The sequence below is a fragment of the Artibeus jamaicensis genome, unplaced genomic scaffold (assembly GCF_021234435.1).
Source record: "Artibeus jamaicensis isolate MK-2021 breed Jamaican fruit bat unplaced genomic scaffold, CSHL_Jam_final scaffold_1283, whole genome shotgun sequence".
In the NCBI taxonomy this organism is placed as follows: Eukaryota; Metazoa; Chordata; class Mammalia; order Chiroptera; family Phyllostomidae; genus Artibeus; species Artibeus jamaicensis.
Genome location: NW_026522028.1, coordinates 12031329 through 12055372, shown reverse-complemented (window position 1 = coordinate 12055372; position 24044 = coordinate 12031329). Strand labels below are relative to the sequence as shown.

The following is a 24044-nucleotide window of genomic DNA, read 5'->3' as shown; positions in this document are numbered from 1 at the left end:
AAGCAGTTCAAAGTCAGATAGGTTAGTCTGACTTTGTTAAGCGGGGTGGTGTGCGGGGTAGTGGGTTTGTTGAAGATACTAGCGTGGAAACAGTGCGGAGGACCAGAGCTTCGGAAGCCGAGCCAGCTTTCTCAGAATTGGGCGGAGCGCCAGCCTTGGCTTGCCCTAAGGCGCAGGCGCAAATGCCGGCCCGAGGCGAGCAGGCCACGTGGCGGGGCTAGGAGTGGGGGTGGTCGAGGATACCCGGAGAGCAGGGGGGGCGGGTAGTGGGAGGGCGGAGCAGGTCTCGCGAGGCCGCGCCCGAACTCGCGGGGTGTCCGGCGCGCGATTGTAGCTGCCTGGCGGCGGGAGAAGTAGCGCCCGCGCCGAGGGACGTTTGTCTGCACTCGCGTGGCCATGGAGGCGCTGCAGCCGCTGCCAGCCGCGACGACTCCAGCCCCCAACCGGAGCCGAAGGCTGCTGCTGCTGCCACTACTGCTTTTCTTGCTGCCAGCCCGGACTCTGCGGGCCTGGGAGGCAGAGGAGAGGCCCCGAACCCGTGAAGAGGAGTGCCACTTCTATGCGGGGGGACAAGTGTACCCGGGGGAGGCGTCCCGAGTTTCAGTCGCCGACCATTCCCTGCATCTCAGCAAAGCCAAGAGTAGGTGGTCCCTGTCAAGGGGGTTTGACCCCTGGCAGAGTGAGGCGGAAAGTGGGGAGGGCTGGGAGACACGTGGGCCTTGCCAGACAGAGGTCCACCCGTGGTCTGGTTTGGGCGGCGCCCCCTGCGCTGCCTCCTGTCCCTGGGCGGACCTGGCTCTTTGGGGCGGGGAAGGGTCCAGCTGTGAGAAAGGGATGGTTTCCGCTAATCAGATTTTGGAAATAGTGGTTACCCCAAAAGCCGCAGAAAAAGGAGTGGTCCTGGACTGGGACTTGCAGGCATCGGAGGATGTTGTGCAAACTGAAAGGCTTCCTCAAACATCACAAAGTGGTTGCTGCACATCGCGTCTAAGTACTATTTGAGGGAAGAATACCTTAAGTCGAATAATGATTCATAGGAAGTTCGATTAAACAGAAAAGTGGCAAACCAAATGCTCGGGAAAGCAGACATTTCACCTTTTTTCATCTTATAAAGACTACTATTAAAAGCCCTTCCCCAAAACTTATATAATTAACAGGTATTTTTTGTGTGTATCTCTTAGAAATGAAGGACTTATTACATGGTGTACTTTGGAGGCTCTTTGTAGGGAAAGGAGGCAAAAGGAGGTTGCAACAAATGTATTTTGGTTGATGATAAACCTCATGGCAAATTTGTGTCCTGCCAGTTTGGCTTTTGATTATTTGCATTTCTGTCCGGTGTACACAGCTAATGGCCAGGTTCAGGAAGGACACGTCAGACAGATACTGAGAAAGTTGTGGCCTGCTGCATCTAGATGTTAAGATTAGCCAAAAAGAAGTGACCAGGATTAAAGGATAAAGACGGTCCCTTGCTTGCTTTGAAGTACCCTGCTTTCCCTGTAGATCACTTGGCATTCAGAAGATGTATATTTGGCTTTTGTGGTTCAGTGACAGCATGTTCTGTGCCCCTCCGCAGTGAAAAAAAGCTTCACAATTATGCATCTTTGGTGTTAAGTAGGATGTTGTTATGACTTAGGATGGAGTGGGAATAATAAATGAAAAAAAAAAAACTGCTTTGCCTTAAACATCTGCAGTTCTTTCCTGCTGGAAGTTAACTACTTTTGGACTTTGGTTTTTCAAAAGCCAGTCTTGCACTTTTAAAATCAAAGTATTTCGAAGTGCCATTAGTTTTACTTGCAATACGTCAGCCAGTTAAGTGTTTATTGGCATTACATATATTTCCCGTAAGAAACAAATCCCATCCAACTCTGCTCATAAAAGCAACAAAATAGTAGTAACAGATTTCTCTCTAGCGGGAAAACTTTTTCAAATTTTAGGTATTTGCTACATCTCTGTCACATGTAGGCTTATATGAATTTAAAGATACCAGGACTTCTATTCATAAAGTGGAATACTATAGAGCCACTAACGTCATACTTTCAAGTAATTTTTGGTAACATAAAACGTGTTCATGATTTACTGTTGCTTTTTTAAAATTTAGTTATTTTTCAACTACAGTATTCTGTTTTTTACTCCCATCCCAGCCCACTCCCCATGTTGCTTCTTTTTTAAAGGGATGCAACGTGATCCAAATTTGTCTTTAAAAAAAGACTGGAAGGAAAGACCAAAATGTCAACAGTAGTTAATGGAGTTATGAGAAGAGGAGGTTTAAATATTCTTCTTTATACTGCTTTGCATTTGCCAAAATCTTTGTTATATGATTTACATTCAAGATTTTAATAGACACAAGGGGTTGCTTGGGAAATTCTATTTATAGATTTTAGCTAAGTAACTGGAGTCTTTTTGCTCAATATGTACATGACAGGTTTGTTTGTTTTTTTTAACTAACTGCAATTCTTATATCGAGAATCTAAAATTTTTTAACTGATAATTTTGACAAAATTTCTCAGATGGTTTTCCCAATATGCTAAGATCATTAAAGAGTGGCATTGTAATACATCATTATAAGTCTAACCACAAATCTATTTAATGTATCCCTTTAATCTGTACCCTTGAGTAGTATTTTCAGTAATGTATGTATATATAAAGCATATATAGTTCAGTTCTCTCCTACTATCTAATACTCCCTCCTGGCCTTTACCTAATCAGATAAGGATATTTATATGAGGTAGGCTGCTGACTCAAGATGAATAATCAAATGTTATATATTAACAGAGAAATTTATCTTAAGTTTGTGTCTCTTTTCAGAGTGACTATAAAAATGATGACCGTTATAAACCTTACTTTCTAGGAACCATAGTCAAACTCGGAAGCACATATTGACTTCAATATCCATAATGGTTCTGAACGTTTAAGTGCTATCTGAATGTAACAGAAGATCAAGGTATATTATTATCAAAGCGTGTTGGATAGAATTACCACATGCCTTACCAGAGAGCAGCACCAACTATTCAATTTCCACCAGGTCACTTGAAACCTGTTCAAGGGGGTCTCTTCTTTCAAAGCCCTCTAGGAAAATAATCCAATAGTCTGGGATTTTACACTTCTGGCCTGATGCATTTGCAGATTTCCTACTCCTTGAGTGTGGCAGCAGGTCCTCCATGAGAATTGAGAAACTGGACAGATGTTTAAATTAGTACATCTGAAAGACTGCCATTAGGGAAAGGAACGTCTGCTTATTTGAAATGTAGGAAGTTGTTCAACTTGGAGGGGCTATAGTGAAGTATCCAGTAGGGTTTAGTGCAGGGATCAAATGTGGGGCTGTGAGCATGAATAGAAAGTATTGTCACTAACCTCCAACTGAAATTGAGCATTTCTTTCCATTACAATGTCAGCAGCAAAGCACATTAGCTTCAGCAGTACTTGCACATACCTTTTGCCAGTAGACCCACAGATATTTTCATGCTACCTTGTAGTTGTTGGCTGTTGTGGGTATCCTGAAACATCATTTACACTCTTCACTATTTGGATAGTTATTAGATCATTGCTAGACCCTGCATTTTTAAAGGGTACATGTATTACTACATCACCAGTATGGCTTTTTTGAATTTGATAATTGCATTTCAATATAATCAGTTTCCTTTGTAATTCTATATATTCTATTTTATATGTTCAGTTGCACTATTCTGGGAATTCTGTAAGCTTCAACTGACGGCTAAGAGATCCAAGGGTTGAGAAGCCATGGTTTTTAGTGATTTCCTAAAGCTGTCCTTCCTTCTGTGCTCCCACCAGCTTTCTCAGTGTTAACAAAACATCCTCTATTTTTCTTCCATAGTTTCCAAGCCAGCACCTTATTGGGAAGGAACAGCTGTGATAAATGGAGAATTTAAGGAGCTCAAGTTAACTGATTATCGTGGAAAATACCTGGTTTTTTTCTTCTACCCGCTTGATTTGTAAGTAATAATGTACATAGCAGCTAGTAAAAACCTCAGTTATTGATCATTAATCAAGAACATCAATAGCTAGAGGGGGGTTGGGAGGGGGATAATGGTGGAAAGAGGGGAAGAGACTAGTGAAAGAACATGTGTGAATGACCCACGGACTTGGACAACAGTGTGGGGATTCACTTTGGGGGCGGGGGGGGTAGACTGGGTGGGGGAGGGCAAAGGGGAAAATTGGAACAACTGTAATAGAGTAACAATAATAAAAACAACATCAAATAGGAATATTTTATTTAGCTCTTGATTCTCAAAAGGCAAACGCGATGAAGAATTTTTCCAAGGAACATCTACCATTATTTCAGAATCATAACCCACTGACCCCAGTTCTTTACACTCATATTGTGTTATCACATAATCATTAGAGAAAAAATACAATTATATTCATTAAGGTACACCTGCTAAGTCAAGAAAATGGACTGACAATATATTAGAAAGCATTTAATAGCAATACTTATGCCACAAAGCTATTTAATGTGTCCTTGTTAAATAGAAAATTAACAAGCCCTTTTCTCTGGTGGTGCCATTTAACTATGGATTTACTATTTTTATTCTTGGCTGCACCGCACCCGTTGCTCTTCTGTGATTCGAACATTTGCCTGAAAAGACTGCGTGTGGTTAATGAATAATGCCCATTGATACAAATTATGGTTATCATGGGAGTGTTTTCTCTTTAACTCCGTGACCATGAGCACTTCCGTAGATAGTCAGAAAGTTGATTCAAAGTAAAGACTCTTGCAGCAGTCTCCATTGGTCACATGGAGACTTTAATTTTATTTCAGATGTTTTTCAAATTCCATGAAAGCAAAGTGATACTAAAAAGAGCCAACTTTTATCTTTTTTCTACTTGAATGTATTTTTTGGTTACAAAAGTAAGTAGAAGTTTCTTCTACCTCTGTCACTGTATATTAAAGTCCTTTTTTTTGTTAGGACTCATGTTGAACTATGTAAATAAATTTTAAACTTGCAGGGAGGATATACTTCAACTCATTTCTATAGGTTGTCTGAGGCCAGTGGTCATCAGACTTTTTCTGTGCAGGGCTAGATAGTAAATATTTCAGTCTCGGCATTGTGGCGATTTTTTTCCCAAGTACTTAACTTGATGACCAGCATAGCACATACACAATGCAAAAACGAACAAGTGTTGTGGTCCATTGCAAGTTCATCTACAAAAAGTCAGAGAGACTAGATTTGGCTTGTGGCATGTAGTTTGCTGACCCTTAATCTATCCAAACAGGAAGAACTCTGATAAAAATTAGTACATTGAGACTAAAACAAGTCTTGAATCTACCTAATAATTTTTTTAAGCAGCTTGACTAGCTAAAATGTATAATATACTTTAATTTCCCATCAAAACCAGAAGTTGAGATTTTACCACATAAAAATTATAGGCCTTCTAAGTTCATGTTGTTATAAAACCAAAAAGTTAAAACATGTATAAAATATATATAACACTAAACCTGAATTTTGGAATTAGTCTAACATAGCGGACCAATATGCTCTGTTTCTCCAGTATTGTTTAAAACTCCATAATGAAGCCCTGGCTGGTGTAGCTCAGTGGATTGAGCGCGGGCCTGCGAACCAGAGTATTGCGGTTCGATTCCCAGTCAGGGCACATGCCTGGGTTGCAGGCCAGTTCCCAGCAGGGGACTCACGAGGGTTTTTTATTTTATTTATTTATTTTTAGAGAGAGGGGAAGGGAAGGAGAAAGAGTGGGAGAGAAACGTCAATGTGTGGTTGCCTCTCGTGAGTCCCCTGCTGGGAACTGGCCTGCAACCCAGGCATGTGCCCTGACTGGGAATCGAACCGCAATACTCTGGTTCGCAGGCCCGCGCTCAATCCACTGAGCTACGCCAGCCAGGGCTAAATAAATAAATATTTAAAAAAAATAAAAATAAAACTCCATAATGAATGAGACATGTAATTACACATGATGTTAGCGATGATCTCCTGGGGTGAGGGGCTAAGACAGCGTCTTTCTGATGTTCCGTGTAATGCAGACTGGCTAGAGGAGGAAGAATTCTCAGGCACTTGCCACATAGTCTACAAGGATGAAAGTCACAAACATAACCCTTCAGTTTTCTGCCAGACCTTTCTCTCTCTCTTCACTAAGTCTAGACAGCATTTTCTGGGATAATAGGAAGGAAGGCAGGGGCTGACCATTCCCACTTTTGGGAAAATATTAAAAATACATATTATAGCCCAGGTTCCAGGGACATAATCTAGATTAGAACTTTCTGCTTGCATATGACAGCCTTCACTTGAATAAATGAAACATTTGAAAAGCCTAGGGCAATGGTAGGAACTTGTCCCCTAAATCTACATTTTTCATACTTTCTTGACCATGACACACAATAGGAAATTTTTCCTTGCTGCCCAATACATTTACACAAACACACAGGGTAACAATCAGTCTGTACACACCAATACAGCCATGCTATACTGAAATCCTGAGACACTTCCATACCAGCCCATAAGTAGCCACTTTCTCAAACCCCTCCCCATGTTGCTCCTCCCCCTGGTCCTTTTCTAAAACTTCCAGCACTGAAGGCAACTTTGAGTTAGGGTTGCTAAATATTTTTAGTATCACTCCTGAACACACATATAGGGCCCAGCAGAAGTAATGCCTGTTCGATTGTGGTTGGTAGGGTATGTGAATGTCTCACACGAGATGGACAGCAATTTGAACATTTCACCTAAAACGTCATATGCTGTGCTTGGCTGTGCTATTGTTATGTTACAAAATTACATGCTTATGATTTTGTCATAAAAACGGTGTTACTTGTGCCGGGCCGTGTATGCAACTTCTATATGCATGTTTCATAACTTACCTGTCCTATGAATGATATATTCTCATATTTTCTATTTCACTGTTTTAAAATGCTGATTGGAACTCAGTAAATTGGCCTAAGTAATTCCTACCACAGTTTGAAAAGTACTACCCCTGAGGTAATATTCTCTGAACCTGCCCTTCTGACAGCAGGACCTTATCAAGAATGGAGGGGGAGGGGAAGGAATTTCCTCATCTCCAAAACAGAGACGGATGCATCTGGCTCATAAGGCTGGAAGAGGAAAGTGACAGAGAAATGACGGAAGATTTGTATAGATCCTTTGAACTCTGTAAAGCATATTAGACTACTCAATCTTGAGAAGGTTCATAGAGAAAATTGTTCTTAATGTACTTTTTTATACACTAAATGTGTTTGTAACTACTAAGCCATTTACAGTGTATATGAGTGGTTTGAGAATATACTGAGTATACTTTTTTTACTTTCAGCACTTTTGTGTGTCCAACTGAAATTATCGCCTTTGGTGATAGAATTGAAGAATTCAGATCGATAAACACCGAAGTGGTGGCATGCTCCGTTGATTCACAGTTTACCCATTTGGCCTGGTCAGTATTTCTCTCCTTCGTAGGGGGGGGGGAAATGGATATACTTTTAAATTATGGGCAGACAAGTCTTAACAAGATAGGAATATAGTTATCAGACAATTCAGGAGTAGATTTGTCTGAGAACTGCTGGTTCAATTAAGTTACATAAAAATGTTTAAGGATTTTATAGGCCATTTCAAAATTGGGGGGAAAGTTCAATGCAAAAGATGTAATATCCAAAGCCAAAACTATCAAATTGCATGATTACTTTATTGTGACAAATTTTGGGTAACCTTAATCTGGAGAAGAAAAATCTTGAAAATACCATTTCTCTCTTATGCGGTTGCCTGGTATTAAGCCAAACTCGAAATAGCTTTTATAATCACTTTTAAAGAACCAGTGGTTTCAAAATTAATTTTAGAAAGAATTTTTAATTGTTTCACCTAATCAAATGCAAAGAATTGCAAGTTAAAATGACAAGAGGTGCTGTTTTTCCCTGTCTGATTGGCCACAATTTCAAACACTGAAAACTTGCCTGCAGTGACGACAAAGGTGGGAAGAGGCGGCACTCACACACACACATTCAGCATTTCTGGAGAGTAATTAGGCAGCGTGTTCTGGAACTTTAAATGTGTGTGTTGATGTGTGGTTTTTAATCGCATCCACAGTTTCGTGTGCAACATTTTATGCATGATAAAGACTATTGAAAATTATATTGGTTTTAAAACAATATTCACTTCATTAAAGTAACAAATTCAAAATAAGTTTTTCTCCATTTACAATTATATGTATACACATAAATATCTGTGCATGCATATGAAACTAAACTTTTCATTGGTTCAGGAGCTAGTTTTGATTTACGTTCTCTTAATTATTTTAAAATGCTGTCATATATTTTATTTGATTTCCTTTAAGTGCCTCAATTTTTCAGACACACCCTAAGAACTTAATTCCTGCAAATCTAATAAATAGGTATAGTATGTCTTAAATCCTTTTAAAGTCTTCCTTTACTATTTATGAACTGAATAAAACTTCAACTTACACATTTTAAATTGGAATCACAAAGTAAATTTTATTCTAATGTGCCAAATTCACTTAACCATTATAATTAAATATGCAAATACATACTGATTATTTCTCAGTATAAAAATGTTAAAACCATGGGTTTAATCTATAACTTCTATAGTAATTCTAAACCACCATGGGATTAAAACACAAGTCCCCTAAGGGAAGCGGTTTATGTCATCACAAGTAATTTGGGGTTACTTCCCCAAGGAAGTTTGGGGGCTACATTCCCAGCTGGATGGGTTTCCGACACCGGTGATGTCTCCGCGGGTGTCAGAACTAGGCTGCGGACGTCGGGAGCAGCATTTCCCTGTTTGTGCTCTGCTGTGCCAGGGCCCTCCCATCGGGGCACCAGCCCACATCCCCCGGTTTCAATTTAAAGAATATTTGAATCTGAAGAGTGATAACGTCTGAGGTTATAGCTAACTTCCTTCACTGCTACAAGTGGACTTTGCACTTCTTTGTCTCAGAGTATTCAAATATCCAGTTGTATTCTGCCTCTCTTAAGGGACTGTCTTGCGATCACAGATCTAAAGTTATTCTTATGACAGTGCATAATCAGACAAGTGTACAACATTAAGAATACAAGGATGTTTCCAGCAGTGTTTATAAAAGCAAAAAAAAAAATTGAAATAGTTTAAATGTCTGTCAGTAGAGGTTAGTAAAATATAGTATACCTGTACATTAAAAACGTGTCATGTACCTCCATATTTAGTGTTTAAAAGATATGAATATGTTATTAAGTAAGGGGAAAGGCAAGAAAATAGAGTGTATACTACCCTTTTTTTTTAAGAAATACCATGGATGTGTTGTGTTGTGTTCATGTGTGTGCACACGCAGAGAGAGCACTGTGTTGACATATGTCATGTACTTAACTCTAAGAGGTGTCTGTTCCATTACAGGATTAATACCCCTCGAAGACAGGGAGGACTTGGGCCCATCAAGATTCCACTGCTTTCAGATTTGACCCATCAGATCTCAAAAGACTATGGTGTATATCTGGAAGACTCAGGCCACACTCTTAGGTAATTATGACCAATTCAGATATACTTGTAACCCTCCTTGAAATGGAGTTAGAAGATAACAAGGTTTGATCAAGAAGTCACATGTGCTCTATTTGCAAAACTGTTGTAGGTACTCTTGAAAATAATCCATGAGTGCCCTATTTAAACTGCGTACGTGTCACACAGGCGGTTAGAGCTGGAAGAGTACATGGAGGTACTTGACCAGCCCTGTCGCTTTACAGATAAATAGATTCATAGAGTTCCAGGAACTCAGCCGAGGATGTAGAATTAGTTAATGGCAGAGTACAGACTTGAACCCTGGTCCCCAAATTCCTTATCCATTTCTTTTCTTCCCAAGCTGACGCCAGTAATGGTTTTACTAAATACGAGTATCATAGTATTTAGCAAACCTGTGTCTTTGAAGTAGGAAAAATTAAGGAAATATTTTACCCAACAGCTCTTACTTGGTTACTTGAGCTAATAAATGCTAATAGAATTCTTTGAAAATAAGGCAATTTCATCTTAAAGCAACTGTAGTTTTGTTGTGGTTATGGTTTTTTTTCAGTACTAATAAAGTGTATTTTATAATCCCATTTTTAATAATGGCTTTCTTAAGATGCATGACTTACCCAATGTGAAGCATACAACACAACAGTTTTTAGGATATTCAGAGTTTTACAACCAGCACCACAATCAGTTTTAGACCATTTTCATTACTCCAAAAACAAACCTCATACCCATTAGCAGTGATTCCCCTTACCCCCCTTTTCTGGCTCCCAAGCCTGCCTGCCTGCTTGCCTTCTTTATTGAATCCCTTTGGTTTAGGAGGGCACATCTTCGTAGCTTCCTAGGAAAAGGTCATGGGAAGATAAAATGCTTTGAGAACTGACATGTCAAAAAAACATTTTTATTCTTTTCATATTGATCAATAATTGGGCTGAGTATATAGCGGTGTAGATTGAAAGGCATTTTCCTGAAAACATTTCAAAGCATTGAAACGCCCCGCTACCTTTAGCTTCTGGGTGGTTATTGAGATGTCCGTTGCCATTTAATTTCTGATTTTTTAGAAGAATGACCTGTCTCTTCTCCGTGGAAGAGACATACATGTATATCACACCAAGTATGGCAAATGTCTTAGTCTCACAGTCTACCAAAGAAGCAAAATTCACAAAATTAAAACAGAAAACAGAAGCTAGAATTTGCTACCAAAGAAAAGGCGTATTTGTTTTTGTGTGCTATGTGCTGCTATAATGTATGTTACAGAGGAAAGCTCAAAATTTCAGATCAGCCTCACTTACTTCAGAACATACTTCGTGACCACTGACAACAGTTTGCAACCGTTAAAGCAGCCACATGAAAGAACACGCACATGAATAATTATTAAGGAAGTTGACCTGGTCCAAGGAGAGTGAGCTCTAGTTATTTCAGACATCAAGTTGCTCATTCGAAAAATGTGTTGTAGGAGCCCTGGCTGGTGTAGCTCGGTGGATTGAGCATGGGCCTGCGAACCAAAAGATCGCGGTTTGATTCCCTGTCAGGGCACATGCCTGGGTTGCAGGCCAGTTCCCAGCAGGGGACGCACGAGAGACAACCACACACTGATATTTCTCTCCCTCTCTCCTTCCCTTCCTCTCTAAAGATAAATAAATAAAATTTTAAAAAATGTGTTTTAGGATAAACAAGAATACTTTAGTAATGTCTCATGTGATTATGAAACAAGAGTTCATGAAATAGATATGTAATTTCACATGTCTATTTAAAAAATCTCATTATTTTTTAAAGATTTTATTTATTTATTTTTAGATGAGAAGGGAAGGAGAGAGGGAGAGAAATATCAGTGTGTGGTTGCCTCTCGTGCATCCCCTGCTGGAAACTGGCTTGCAGCCCAGGCATATGCCCTGAATAGGACTTGAACCAGCAACTCTTTGGTTCACAGGCCCGCGCTCAGGCCACTGAGCTATACCAGCCAGGGCTAAAAAAATCTCATTCTTTGTAATACTTATACACAAGCAGTTAGCCCCAGTACCTGAAATATTTTTCTAGTCCAAAGTAAGTATTGGGTTGAAGTTCATACTGCCTTAAAGAAATTGACTATAAAGTCTTTTCAAATTTTTCCTCCCTTTTGCAATAACAGGTCTTTTCAGTCAAACTGCTTCATTATTCCCCAGACCATAGAAGTGAATCACGCATATAGATATTTAGAGGGAAAGGTAACTTTGCTTATATTGGTGACCTCCTCTTTTTCTGCCATTGAAAAAGGAAATAAAAAGACATTCTAAATAACCAGTAATGAGAAAAATGCATCATTCCTTCACTCAAAGGAAGACTCTGCTATGTAGTTCCATCATTTCATTGACAGTGCATTAAAATCCCAAACCCTAGTACACATGAAGATTCAACTATAAATACCGTAGGACATTTTGTAGGCAAGAATAAAATTTTAAAATCTGCTGAGTGATACGGGGGAGGTAGAAGTAAAGGGGGGGATAAATGGTGATAGAAGGAAACTTGGGGTGGTGAACACATATTACAACATACAGATGCTGTATTATAGGATTGTATACTTGAAATGTATATAATTTCATTAACCAGTGTCACCCCAATGAGTTCAGTATATACTTTTAATTTTTAAGCTACCCTATAACAATTGTAATCTCAAGCTGTATAGCAGGTAAGTGTGGATATGGGTGTGTATGCGTGCCTCTGCCAATCAAGTAGGTAGGTGGTGTATTGTTGGTTCTGTATGATTGTGTGATTGGTATAGGGATTTACATTAACAAATACTTGTCTTAACTGATATGAAATGGCCTCACCTCTACCATTCTCTTCTTTTATAGAGGTCTCTTCATTATTGATGACAAAGGGATCCTAAGACAGATTACTCTGAATGATCTTCCTGTGGGTAGATCGGTGGATGAGACACTGCGTTTGGTTCAAGCATTCCAGTACACCGATAAACATGGAGAAGGTACTCTTTCCTTCCGAACATCATGGCCTTTTGATTTTCTTAAAGATTTTATTTATTTTTAGAGAGAGGGGAAGGGAAGGAGAAAGAGAGGGAAAGAATCGTCAATGTGTGGTTGCCTCTCACATGCCCCCATTGGAGACCTGGCCTACAACCCAGGCATGTGCCCTGACTGGGAATCGAACTGGCGACCTTTTGGTTCACAGGCCCGCACTCAATCCACTGAGCCACACTAGCCAGGGCAGACTTTTGATATTTTATTTTGAGAAGAGGTAGCATAGTTTAGCTTTTTATCCTATAATTTGGAAGCTTCCAAAGTCATCTCATTGATTGTTTTGAAATTATTAGCTAATCTTTTAGTAAATCAAATTATTACTTAAAGTGCTTTTTAACAAAATATCACAAATATATACTACTTACTGAATTTAAAAAATGCAAAAATACTCATTATTTGCATAGTCCTTTTGGTTAAGTTCAAAGAGTATAGCTTCTGCTGCTACAATTTTTCAAATGTTATATGTAAAAACTTCAAATGTGCCAAACTGGCAATATTTAGTAATGTAGGTTTTATGTGCACCATTTACATTATTTGATGGAGGTTTTTTCCTCAGAGTAATTCAGTAATCATCAGGGTTAGCCAGTATCACACTAGTAATATATTACTTCATCCTTTCACTCTGAGCTTTCACAGTAGCTACACAGGAAAGGTCAGATTTTCCTCAAATAGAACGTATGCTTTATATTCCTTTCAAATGTGTAACTTGGTGCCTGGGTCCAGATTCATTCTAAAAGAAAAAGCCTACTTTCTGAATAAAGCCTCTTTTGACAAATAGCAAACCATGGCATCAGTACAAAATACTGCAGGAAACAGCAAATAAGCATATTGTAAGTTTATGTAAATTCAGAGAAATTTTGACCATGCCTAGAACTTTCAGTTCACCAGACTTCCCAACTTTCCAACTTTCTTAGAAGAAGGCTCGGTTTGGTTTCTTAATTTGTAAATGTAACTAAACATGATTGGCAAAAATGAAAATAGACTAGCTACCTACTGATAAACTCCATGACTAAAATGCCTCGGTGCAAGCAGGCAAGCTAACAGAAATCACGTGTTCAGTGGCCTAGAAATGGTCTCATTAATACAGGCTCCATTTTCAATTTCATTCGGACAAAGAAAAGCCAAGAGTTGCTGAAGAGAACTGAACTCTGTTTTTAAACTGTCTTTTGACAATTTTTGTTCTTTTTAGTGTGCCCTGCTGGATGGAAACCTGGGAGTGAAACAGTAAGTCAAATTGATTTTTCTGTTACGGGGATGTCTGGGGCCAAACAAAAATGCCAACCTTAACATAATCTGTGATAGCACTGCTTTGATTTTGTAAGTGAACTAAACATTGCTCAGCAAAAATCAGAAGAGTGCAGGCAGGCATTCCTTGAACTGTAAGGAGAGTAGCTGAAACTGAAGCAGAAGGTGGGACTTCATGCTGTGAATTTTAAAGCCAAATGCCGAGCAGAATATACCATTAAGGGCAAAGAAAATAATCACAAGCAAAACCTATATATACACAGATGTACATTACATATTATATATACACATGCAATATATATTACATATGTGTGTATACAGATATACACATAATAGTACATGTGCATGATATATAACACATTTGCATGTTATCTAGATATGTGTGTACACGTGTTTGTGTGCATGAATATATGTATGCATAAACGTGTGTGAATATACACATATAAAAAAGCTTTTGAGAAACTCTGTCTTAACTAACATTGTATTTAATGATTCTCTCATCACTTGAAGGCAAAAAATATTGAAACAAGTACATTCTTTCATAGGGAGGCTGTATAATTTATAGGCAGTCCCTGAAGTAGTCACTGGCCAAAATACAACTTATAAAACTTGCTTGAACCCTTTTCAATGAGCATGTTATCTTGTAAAAACCAAGAGGTTTACACAAACTATTGTTCAGAAAAATGCCAGAGCATCAGAGGAAGACACTGTAGTAGTATAAAAGAAAAATATAGACTCCTAAGACTTTCTTCCTTAGCCTACACCCCCACCCCCAAAAAAAGCAGTACCATTAGCCATAGACAACGAAATGTAGAAATTCACTCTGTAACCTCACTCAGAGTAGGTAAAGTACCATTTCACTGATTTTAAACCAGTTTCTGACAGATTTGCAAAAGAGCTTTGTCCTCCTGGGTCAGAATTAATGTTACAATACAACCCTATTCACCTCTGCATAGGTCTGATGGATAGCACGTGGATTTGAAGTTAAACAGTGAAGGGACTTAGAGCACTAGGTACTTTAAATTATAAATTAGTCATTAGGTTAATTCACAGTTACTGACCATGAGGCTCACCGATAGGAACCGGAGGCGGCAGGCATCACCGGAGAAGCCTGAAAAAGCATTTCCGGGTGAGGCCTTCAGGCTCGGGGCACTCCACCCGGAGCTGTAGCAGAACCAGCAGTGAGCGACGCAGCACATCACTGCGTCGCAGGCATGTGCTGACAGACCAGCGTGAAGAAAGGGAGATGAGGGATGACTAGGTCACGAAATAGAGCTGTGAAGGGGAGACGGAAAGAAAGTAGCGGGAGAGGGGCACGTAGGATCAAAAAAGGTTTGGCGGTGGTGTTTCTTTGAAGGTAGATGGGTTCTTCACCTCCACAGCCCTCAGCTCCGCCCTGTCTGTTGCACGGGCCTCCTGGTTTGTCTCCCAGACCTCGGTTTTCTGCGCTCCAGTGCACGCCATTCTCCAGAGAGAACCTTTAGCGGCTCCCCAGCACTCACAGGACACAGGCCTGATATCCAGGGCACAACCTTCAAGCCTTTGCATTGTTTGTTTCCACTGCTCTCTCCTCAGTCACCTTCCCTATGATTCATGCACAAACACTGTGCTCGCACCAAATCACGACTCGTCTCTCCCACAAATAAGCCCCACTTTTTCACGCCTTTGTGCCTTTGCGCGGCTCTTTCTTTCTAGAGCCTGGAAGCCCTGTGCCCTTCTCTAAATTCTACTTCTCTTTTGGTGCCACCTCCACTCTGAGCCTGTCCCTAATGCCATCTCAGCCCCCATTGAGTCACATAGCCTGTGTCACACATGATCATATTGTGCATTGCATCAAACAGTCACGTCCACGGGCATCTTTCCCATGTACTTGTATGAGCCTCAAACGTGGGGACCATGGTAGTTCCCTATATCCCCCCATCTAGCCCACTATTGGCACAACATAGTTATTCCGTAAGTACCTGAAAACTGAATGTACATGCCGAGTATAAAATGGCAAAGACAGAATACTCCCTGAAGTGATGCCTGAAAAACTAGGTAATGATTATTTTATGCTGAAGGAAAATTATGAAGAAAACAGGTATAGAAATATTGTAAGATGATTACAAGACAGTTTTTGTAGATGTAGGGATAGATGTACTCCTCCTATAACTATCCAATGACATAGTTAATGTGAGGTCAGTTATATGGAAAATTTTTTTAAAAAGTAGGTTTCTAAGGCTGTGATCTAGTGGGGAGCATTTTGCTTTCATTCGGAGTATTTGTTCATTCACTAAATAGTTATGCAAGGTAATACTCCATGTTGTATGTGAGTATTTTTTTAACTTTGCAGTTTGAGATCAAAAGGTTGCCCTTTGGACCCCCAGAAACTCCATTTGAACACACTGCCCCCTTTCCAGGGGCTTGTGACACACCAACACTTCATCAGCAGATGACTTTAGAAATCCATTAACATCTGTAGCCATGCTCTCTCAATGTGTTTGGTTTAATCAGATCAAACCTGAAGATGCCATGAAAGCCTGGTGGCCACGAGAAGAGTTGTAAGTACATTTGGGGTGCCTGAGTACAGATGTTAATTTGGTAACGAGTCACATTCCTCCTGGGATACCTGAGATTAGGAGGTAGGACAGATCCAGTTCTTCCTATGTACACACGACAGAGTTTGGTACACAAGAACGGCCCTCCTCTTTACTCAACATGGGCAACTACTAGCGCACTGCTAATGATGGACTTTGGCTTCTAAAATGAATACTTTGCTCTTTTCTTTTTCATAGATAATCCCAGATCCCGCTGGAAAACTGAAGTATTTCGACAAACTGAACTGAGAAATACTTCAACTTACAATGCTTGAACGCTGTCAATAAAGGACACTGTGTTACTTACCATGTTGAGTTACTGTAGTTATTGCTTGGAGAGTAAGAAAATCCATGTCGGGCTCCAAAGATATTTAGTGTTCAAGTCAGACACTGATGTGAAAAGATAAGACACTTATTCTCTCTCCAAGCTAAGAGATGTCCCATTGAGTCAAACTAGGAACAATAACTAACCTTTACGTGGAACTGATAATGTGCCAGATGTCGCTTTAGGCAGATGATGTGAGTTACTTCATTTAACCCTCACAGCAACTCTGAGTTCTTTATTTCACAGACAAGAAAACTGAAGCTCAGCTCAACTGACCCAGGCACCAGCTAGCCAGCAAAGGTAGACTCAGAGTGGAGCCCCAGACAGACTCATTCCGGCTGCTGGGCTCTTCTCATCCCCCTGTGGCCCAAGTCTGTACCCCTGAGGGTGGCAGGAAAGGCTGGGTTGCGAGCAGTCCTCTCCCCCGGTACCTGCTAAGGGACAGCTGAGCCCAGAGCTCACTGCTCTGTACGACAAAGCCATTTAGTCACCACCACCCCCTTTCTGTGAATTCATGTTTCAACTTACACCAGATTTATCAGTAACAACTTAGATGTTTAGATTTGGTTTAACAAACATTGAACCCCTGAACGTGTCTAGCTCTTCACAAATCACTACCTATAAAGCTGAACTCCAGTACTACTGCATCACGCCTTTTGCCGCCCCAATATGGCAATGATTTCATTGTAATCATGTACCGGTAGGCCATGGAAGTATGTTCTACATGTCAGCTTACAGTCACAATTTTAGAAGCCAACCTGTTAGTAAAGGTGAGGACTGCTAGTCCTCGGGTGTTCAAACAGGGTTGCACTGATCTTGTCAATACTTCCAATGCTATTGGAATCCTGTTCTCACATTTCTTCCTTCCAATCTGAACAGTACAAACTTTTTACTCATGGAATAGCCTGTATCTTCTGGATCAATAGTTCCATTCCCTGGAGCTTTTCTAACATGTTCATTTTAGAAATGAACATGCACTTATTCTATCTACAGGGTCCAGCAGAAGTACCTGCTTGAGGAGGGTAATAATATGGGTGTAATAGTTTTAATTTAAACATTTCACCTAAAATGCATGCTTGAGTGTGATATTGTCATATTACAGAATTACATGCTTATGATTTTCTAATACAAGATTCTGTCATAAAAAGGGGGCATTATTTGTACCAGACCCTGTATTCCAAAAAGCCAGTCGTTACTATTGCAGTCAACACACAGCAGCCTTTGATCACCTAGTCTGAATACTTGGTGTATATCAGTAGCCAAAGACAACTTGCTCCCCTTAAAGGAACTTAGTACTGGTATTTGATTACTGAAGCAGCTGTTACTAGTGTGGTAATTTCAGGGATCTACAAAGTGAAAATACATCTTGACTCACCTCTTTCGTATCAGTTGGGTAAATAGCCATGAGTAACATGGCATTAAATGCACTCCTTCTCGGTGCTTTTTATCACCTAGCCCTTCAAACAGCTCACTTCTGAAAGCCCACAGGTCCAAAATGATACCCTAAAGATGATCTCATGAGGCCATTGATAGGAGACTGGACAAAGAGCCCAGAAAGGACAGTGCCCCTGCTGGAGAGGATGGGCCCTGGGCTGACAGGGTCACAGCTACAGGAGACCTATTCAGAGAACATGCTGACCTAGATCAGTGCTTCTGGCCTGGGGACCACTTGCCCCCAGGGGACACAGTACCAACTGGGAGATGTTTTTGGCTGTCAGCTATGTGGGGGTGCATCTGGTGGGTAAAGGCCGGGGTGCCGCTGAACATCCTGCAATGCGGATAGCCTCTCAGCAAAGACTTGCCTGGCCCAAGATGTCAGCTGTGGTAAGGCTGGCACGCCGCTCTCTAGACGCAGCGGCCAGCAGACCAGTATAGTTTAGTGGCTGCCTCTGCAGCAGGAGGCTGGACCATGCCACCATGTCATTTGGAGCTTATCCAAAATAGTAGGTCAAGATATGACTTGAATTTTGTATGAAATACACTAGGCAATGTCTTTTCAGTGCATACATACATACTCACATACATACATATCTCACCTATAATTCCATGCTTCTCCCTCCAAGTTCTGATCTTCTGCTGAGTATTTCCCAGTGTAGCCTCGGCAGCATATGCTGAGCTTTACAGTGACTGCAGCAGACTGCTCTGCCAGGGATTGCTTAGTGCCCCAATCTCGTGAAAGAAATCAGTCCCTGCTCCCATCATTTCTTCTGTGTCCGTGGGCACAGCTAATCCTACATCCTAGTCTCCCTCTGTCAGTAGACTTCCAGGTTGTATATCTTGTTCTCAAATATATTAACCAGGATTTCACTATTAATGATACTTTGTGCTCTAATCCCCCCCACCTGATTTCATGGAATGCATCCTTGTATTTCATTACCCATGAACTTTCTGATGCCATGTCACTGAAATATCTTTGAATGCACTTATTAACATATGAATGGGATAATGTGTGTATCTCGGTCACACAGCTCCTTAAAGGTCTCCATGTCAGGAGAGATACACAGGGTCCGGGAGAAGTAATGCCATTGAGTGTGGTCGGTAGGGTACATGAATGTCTCACATGAGATGGACAATTTGAACATTTCACCTAAAATATGTGTGCTTGAGTGTGATGTGTTGCAGAATTACGCGCTTAAGATTTTATAATAAAAGATTTGGTGTAGGTTACCACCTCGTAAAAAGGGGCGTTATTTGTGCCAGACACTGTATATGCCCATATGTGTATACATACATATACATACACACACATACATATATGCACACCGTTAATTCCTTAAAAATTTTACCTAGCTTTTAGAGAAGATTGGGCACGTTCAGGGTGATATGGCCATAGACTTACCTGGCTTTTATAAGGAAAATGTTTAGCTTAGTATTTAGTCTTAGCAAAGCAACTTTACCAATTCCACTATTACCACAATAATACAATTTTGGCATAATGTTGTACACTTAGACAAAATCGTAAAAATACGGTTATAGAGGCCCATCTTCCTCAGGCTTAACCTTACAAGTTTTTAAATGTAAAAATTCAAAAGCCAAGTCAAACACCCAAGTTCACCTCAATCATGCATTTGTTCATACAGAAAATATTATCTACACATGTGCAAGGTATCTGGCTAGGCAATGAGGATAAAAAGATACGACGCAATCTCTTCCATCAAGAAGCCCACAGACTCCCAAATGAAGGCATGAAGAAAGAGCAATGCAGTACAGTAAATGCTAAGGAAGTTGCCTGTGCTGGCTCCAAGGCAAACATGAGCAACTACAGTGGCACCTTGGTAGTCACCGTTAATTCATTCCGACGAGTGAGGAGCAAGCAATTACTGATGAAGCATATTTTCTTGTGGCATAGTGTTGTGAGCCATACAAGTTCTAGCAAGTGCGAGGAGTAGCAAGTGAGCACTGAGTGCTGAAACATTTTTTTCCCATGGAAATGCTGTGACTACCAGGTTTGACAAGTTCTAAAGCCGACGAGTACTGAAGTACTATTGCACAAGGAAAAACTGGGATGAGGGAAGATGTTACAGAGAAGGGGAGTGTAAACCCATTTCCTATTCCTCCACTGAAAGCCGTATCACCTATGAGTGCACCATCCTTATATAAGACTACTTCAGCCCTGTCCAGGTAGCTCAGTTAGAGGGTTGGCCCAATATGCCGAGGTTGTGCGTTTGATCCCCAGTCAGGCCACATATAACAATCAACCAGTGAAGGCATCAATCAGTGGAAGAACAAATGATTGTGTTTCTCTCTCTTTCTCTCCCTCAATCCCTATCTCTAAAAATCAGTAAGTAAATTTTTTTTAAACTGTACTTGTGACCCAACTTCAACAGCCACAGCACTGACTGGTTTTCCTCTTTCATGATAATCTGCTGGGAGATGGCACACACTTTAGAACGGACTGATCAGGACTGGAGGGTCAGGCTGTGGCCAAGGTGAGATGGAAGGAAGGTAAGAATTGAATCTGCAGGTGTGGGTTTTTGTTTTTTTTTTTTTAAGATTTTACTTTTTTTAGAGAGGGGAAGGGAGGGAGAAAGAGAGGGAGAGAAACATCAATGTGTGGTTGCCTCTCATGTGCCCCATGTTGGGGACCTGGCCTGCAACCCAGGCATGTGCCCTGACTGGGAATTGAACCAGTGACCCTTTGGCTTTTGTAGGCCAGTTCTCAATCCACTGAGCTACACCAGCCAGGGCAGCTGTGGTTTTGTTAACTTCAATTTCTGTTCATTTGTTTAGCTCAGTTGGGACACCAAAAAGGAACTCTTACCTTTTATGACAGCATGGAAGGACCAGGAGATTATTATGCTAAATGAAATAAGACAGTCAGTAAAAAACAAATACTATATAATCTTATTTATATGTGCAATCTAATGAACAAAACAAATAGACAAAACAGAAACAGAGGCGTGGATACGTGAATCAGACTGACAGCTATGAAAGGAGAGGGGGGAGGAAGACTGAATGAAAGGGGATGGGATTAGCCAAAAAACATATGCACAGCCCACAGTCAACAGTGTGGTAATAGCCAGAGGGGAGGGGGAGAAGGCTGGGTGGAATGGGAAAAATAGGGACTCCTGTAATAGTATAAACAATAAAAACAAAGTTTTGCCCTGGCTGGTATGGCTCAGTGGATTGAGTACCAGCCTGTAAACCAAAGGGTCATCAGTTCGATTCCCAGTCACGGCACATGCCTGCGTTGCAGGGCAGGTCCCAGGTAGGGGGGTGCATGAAAGGCAACCACACACTGATGTTTCTCTCTCTCTCTTCCCCTATCTCTAAAAATAGATAAATAAATAGTCTTTTTAAAGAGGGCATGTAATAAATGCTTTAGAAAAATAAATAAAGTTTTAAAAAAGAAAGAAATGAGATTTTGCTAGTTTTCTATTAAAGGGTATATGCTGCACAGTAACCCAAAGGCCACAAGATGGCGCCTGGTGCACTGAAGTCCCTCAACACCAGCCAAGGACCGAGCTCCGTTTCAGGCTAAACTGAAAGAGCAACTAACTTGGGAGCACATTTGTGTGTGTGTACGTGTGTGTGTGTGTGCGTGTGTGTGTGCGCGCGCGCACGTGTGCGTTAGCCAATCTAATTAAGAAAAAAATTAAAATTACTAAAAATTTCAGAGCAATCCAAAACTAAGTACAATTCATGTAGGCATCTTAATCTGTACCGAGAGGAAGTAGGTCATGCTGTAGAGAACGCAGGTAGCAAACAGAACATGCAAACAGGGTATTTGGGTGACCACAAGAAAGGATCTAGAGTCACATGGGCACACACGACACAATGCAGAGCACATTAACGTGAACTCTTTTCTAAAGAAACCAGTGATAAAGCCACCACCCTTGAAGACTGCCCATTGAAGAAATACCAAAGCAAAAACTAAGAACTTAGTAATAAATGCCTGAAGTGAAACTGGAATATATCAGCATGGACTAAACCACGCCAACCCACCTTGGGAAGTTCCACACTAGACATGCGGCAGAGCTGGTACTGGGCGAAAGTCCGCTGTTCTTTGAAGAAGAGGGATAATACACTAAATCGCTAGAGCTTATCAGGTACATTCTGTAGTTTGCTTCTTCTCGTCCTCTAAAAGTCCTATATTGAAAAATAAAGCCTCTAGTTCTCATTATTCAAAAAAAACTTGACTGGCAGAGAACAGATTTTGAATTAAGACTCTGACGTCCAAAATTACTCGAACAAGTAACTTAACTAAAAACACAAGGAACACTTTTTAAAAGTTCAATCTCAGCAGCATTCAAAGAAAGGCAATTAATGAATGTCATTTTCACCTGTGCAAATAGCAAAGCTGTTTTTAAAAGAATAGGATAACACTTGGTGAAGTTCAGGAAAAACGCTGATAACTGAATGTGAGCAGCTGTTCTGGAGGGTTATGTGAAATACATATTGAAAGCCTTCAACAATACTATTCTGACCTAGACATCACTTCTCTACAATTTTCCTAAGGAAGTAATTTACAGGTTAAATGTTTTAGCCACGTAGGATATTTACTGCAACATTGCTTAAAAGAGCAAGGAAAGTTCTAGAAAAAGCTTCAGTGCACAGCAATAGATGGATGAATGGGGAAGTTACAACCTACAGACTGGGATGCAGTAGGTCTCTTGCCTGAACTGCACTTAACACATTCACACAACTCCCCAGAGCCCATCCCTTCATCCCTTGTCAGACACCAGAGGGTCCCCACTGGCCCGTAGGTAGATGGGCAAAATTAGGGCCAGGTGAGTCTCAGGATGGTGGCAAAAATTGCATGGGGAGACAGGACCGACGCCAGCAGGCTCCCAGCACGCTGCACAGGCCGGATTCCAGGAGTCACCCCACACGCCTCCACAGCAGCTGTCTGTGCCCGTGACTGACTGTCACAAGTGCTTGTTCACGGCAGCTGTGACTCCCACAAATACTACATTTATCTGATTTTCTTTAAAAGCGTTGCCAGCCAACTCGTGCAGCTGAGTGTGTGACCACCAGTTTGGAACCCACACTAAAGACTGCGTCCTTCCTGGGAGCACCTTTCAGAGAGGCTCTTCTATGCAGCCTGGTCTTTGTCTCTCCTGACCTTGATCAACTTCCTGTCCCATCAAGGAAGAAACTCTCTTGGCTGCAGACTCATGGGAATACCTCCCTTTGGGTGACACTGTGATACTGGGTACAGCCTCCCTGGGTGACACTGTAACACTAGGTGTGGCCTCCCTTGCTATATTCCTAGAAAGTTATACACCGTACTGGTCAAGAGTATCCTAGCCCCACACAGCCTTGTGCTGAATCCCAGCACCACCCACTAGCGGTGGGACCTTGGCAAGTGCCTTAACCTCTCTGTGCTTCAGTATCCCGAGTGACCTGACCCTATGAGGGCCACACAAGCTCCCTCATAGTGTTGATGGAAGAAATAAATGAGCTCCTACATGTCAAGCACTTAGGATAGTGCCTACAGAGCACACGGCAAGTGCTCCAGAAGCATAAGCTGCTGTTATTACTATTGTCCTTCTTTCTTAATGATATGTCCCATCCAGCCCCCAGCATGGGGCGCTAAGAGCCGTCTAGTGAAAGAATGAACACACGGCCCTGTGTTTCCTCACTGGCTCATCTCTGAACACTTCCGCTTATGACTTTAGGTCTAAAGCTGCCCACAAATCTTTTGTAATGCCACATCCTTCATCAAATCCCTTCACCCCAACCTTTCATCTACCTCTAACAATAAAAGCTGGGAAGCAGAGAGAGACAAACCACAAAGGAGATCAGGTGGAGATGATGGGATTTAGATGACGCACAGGAACTGCAGCGAAGGTCAGCCTTAAAGAATATCCTTCAAATGCCTTGGCAAGAAGCCATGTATATACTTGTAGTTTGTGACATGTTTAAGAAGAGAATTGTTTTCAATGGTGTGAAAAGGCACTTGTTCTCATTTCTTCAGTAGACAGGAAGCGACATAGCG

The 24044-nt window shown here is 41.0% G+C and overlaps 1 protein-coding gene across 2 annotated transcripts; it reads left to right on the top strand.

Moving 5' to 3' along the window:
* The first annotated feature begins 290 nt into the window (after positions 1 to 290).
* Positions 291 to 16585, top strand: PRDX4 (peroxiredoxin 4). 2 transcript variants are annotated; one of them, XM_037142956.2, is made up of 8 exons: positions 291 to 640; positions 3833 to 3950; positions 7273 to 7389; positions 9336 to 9458; positions 12275 to 12405; positions 13647 to 13681; positions 16196 to 16242; positions 16477 to 16585. In XM_037142956.2, exons 1-8 carry the CDS (start codon positions 397 to 399, stop codon positions 16478 to 16480), a joined length of 819 nt encoding a protein of 272 aa, XP_036998851.1. In that variant the 5' UTR covers positions 291 to 396; the 3' UTR covers positions 16481 to 16585. The 2 variants fall into 2 exon arrangements, with proteins under 2 accessions (XP_036998851.1, XP_036998849.1); XM_037142954.2 differs by lacking the exon at positions 16196 to 16242 and having other exon boundaries at positions 292 to 640.
* The last annotated feature ends 7459 nt before the right edge of the window (positions 16586 to 24044 follow it).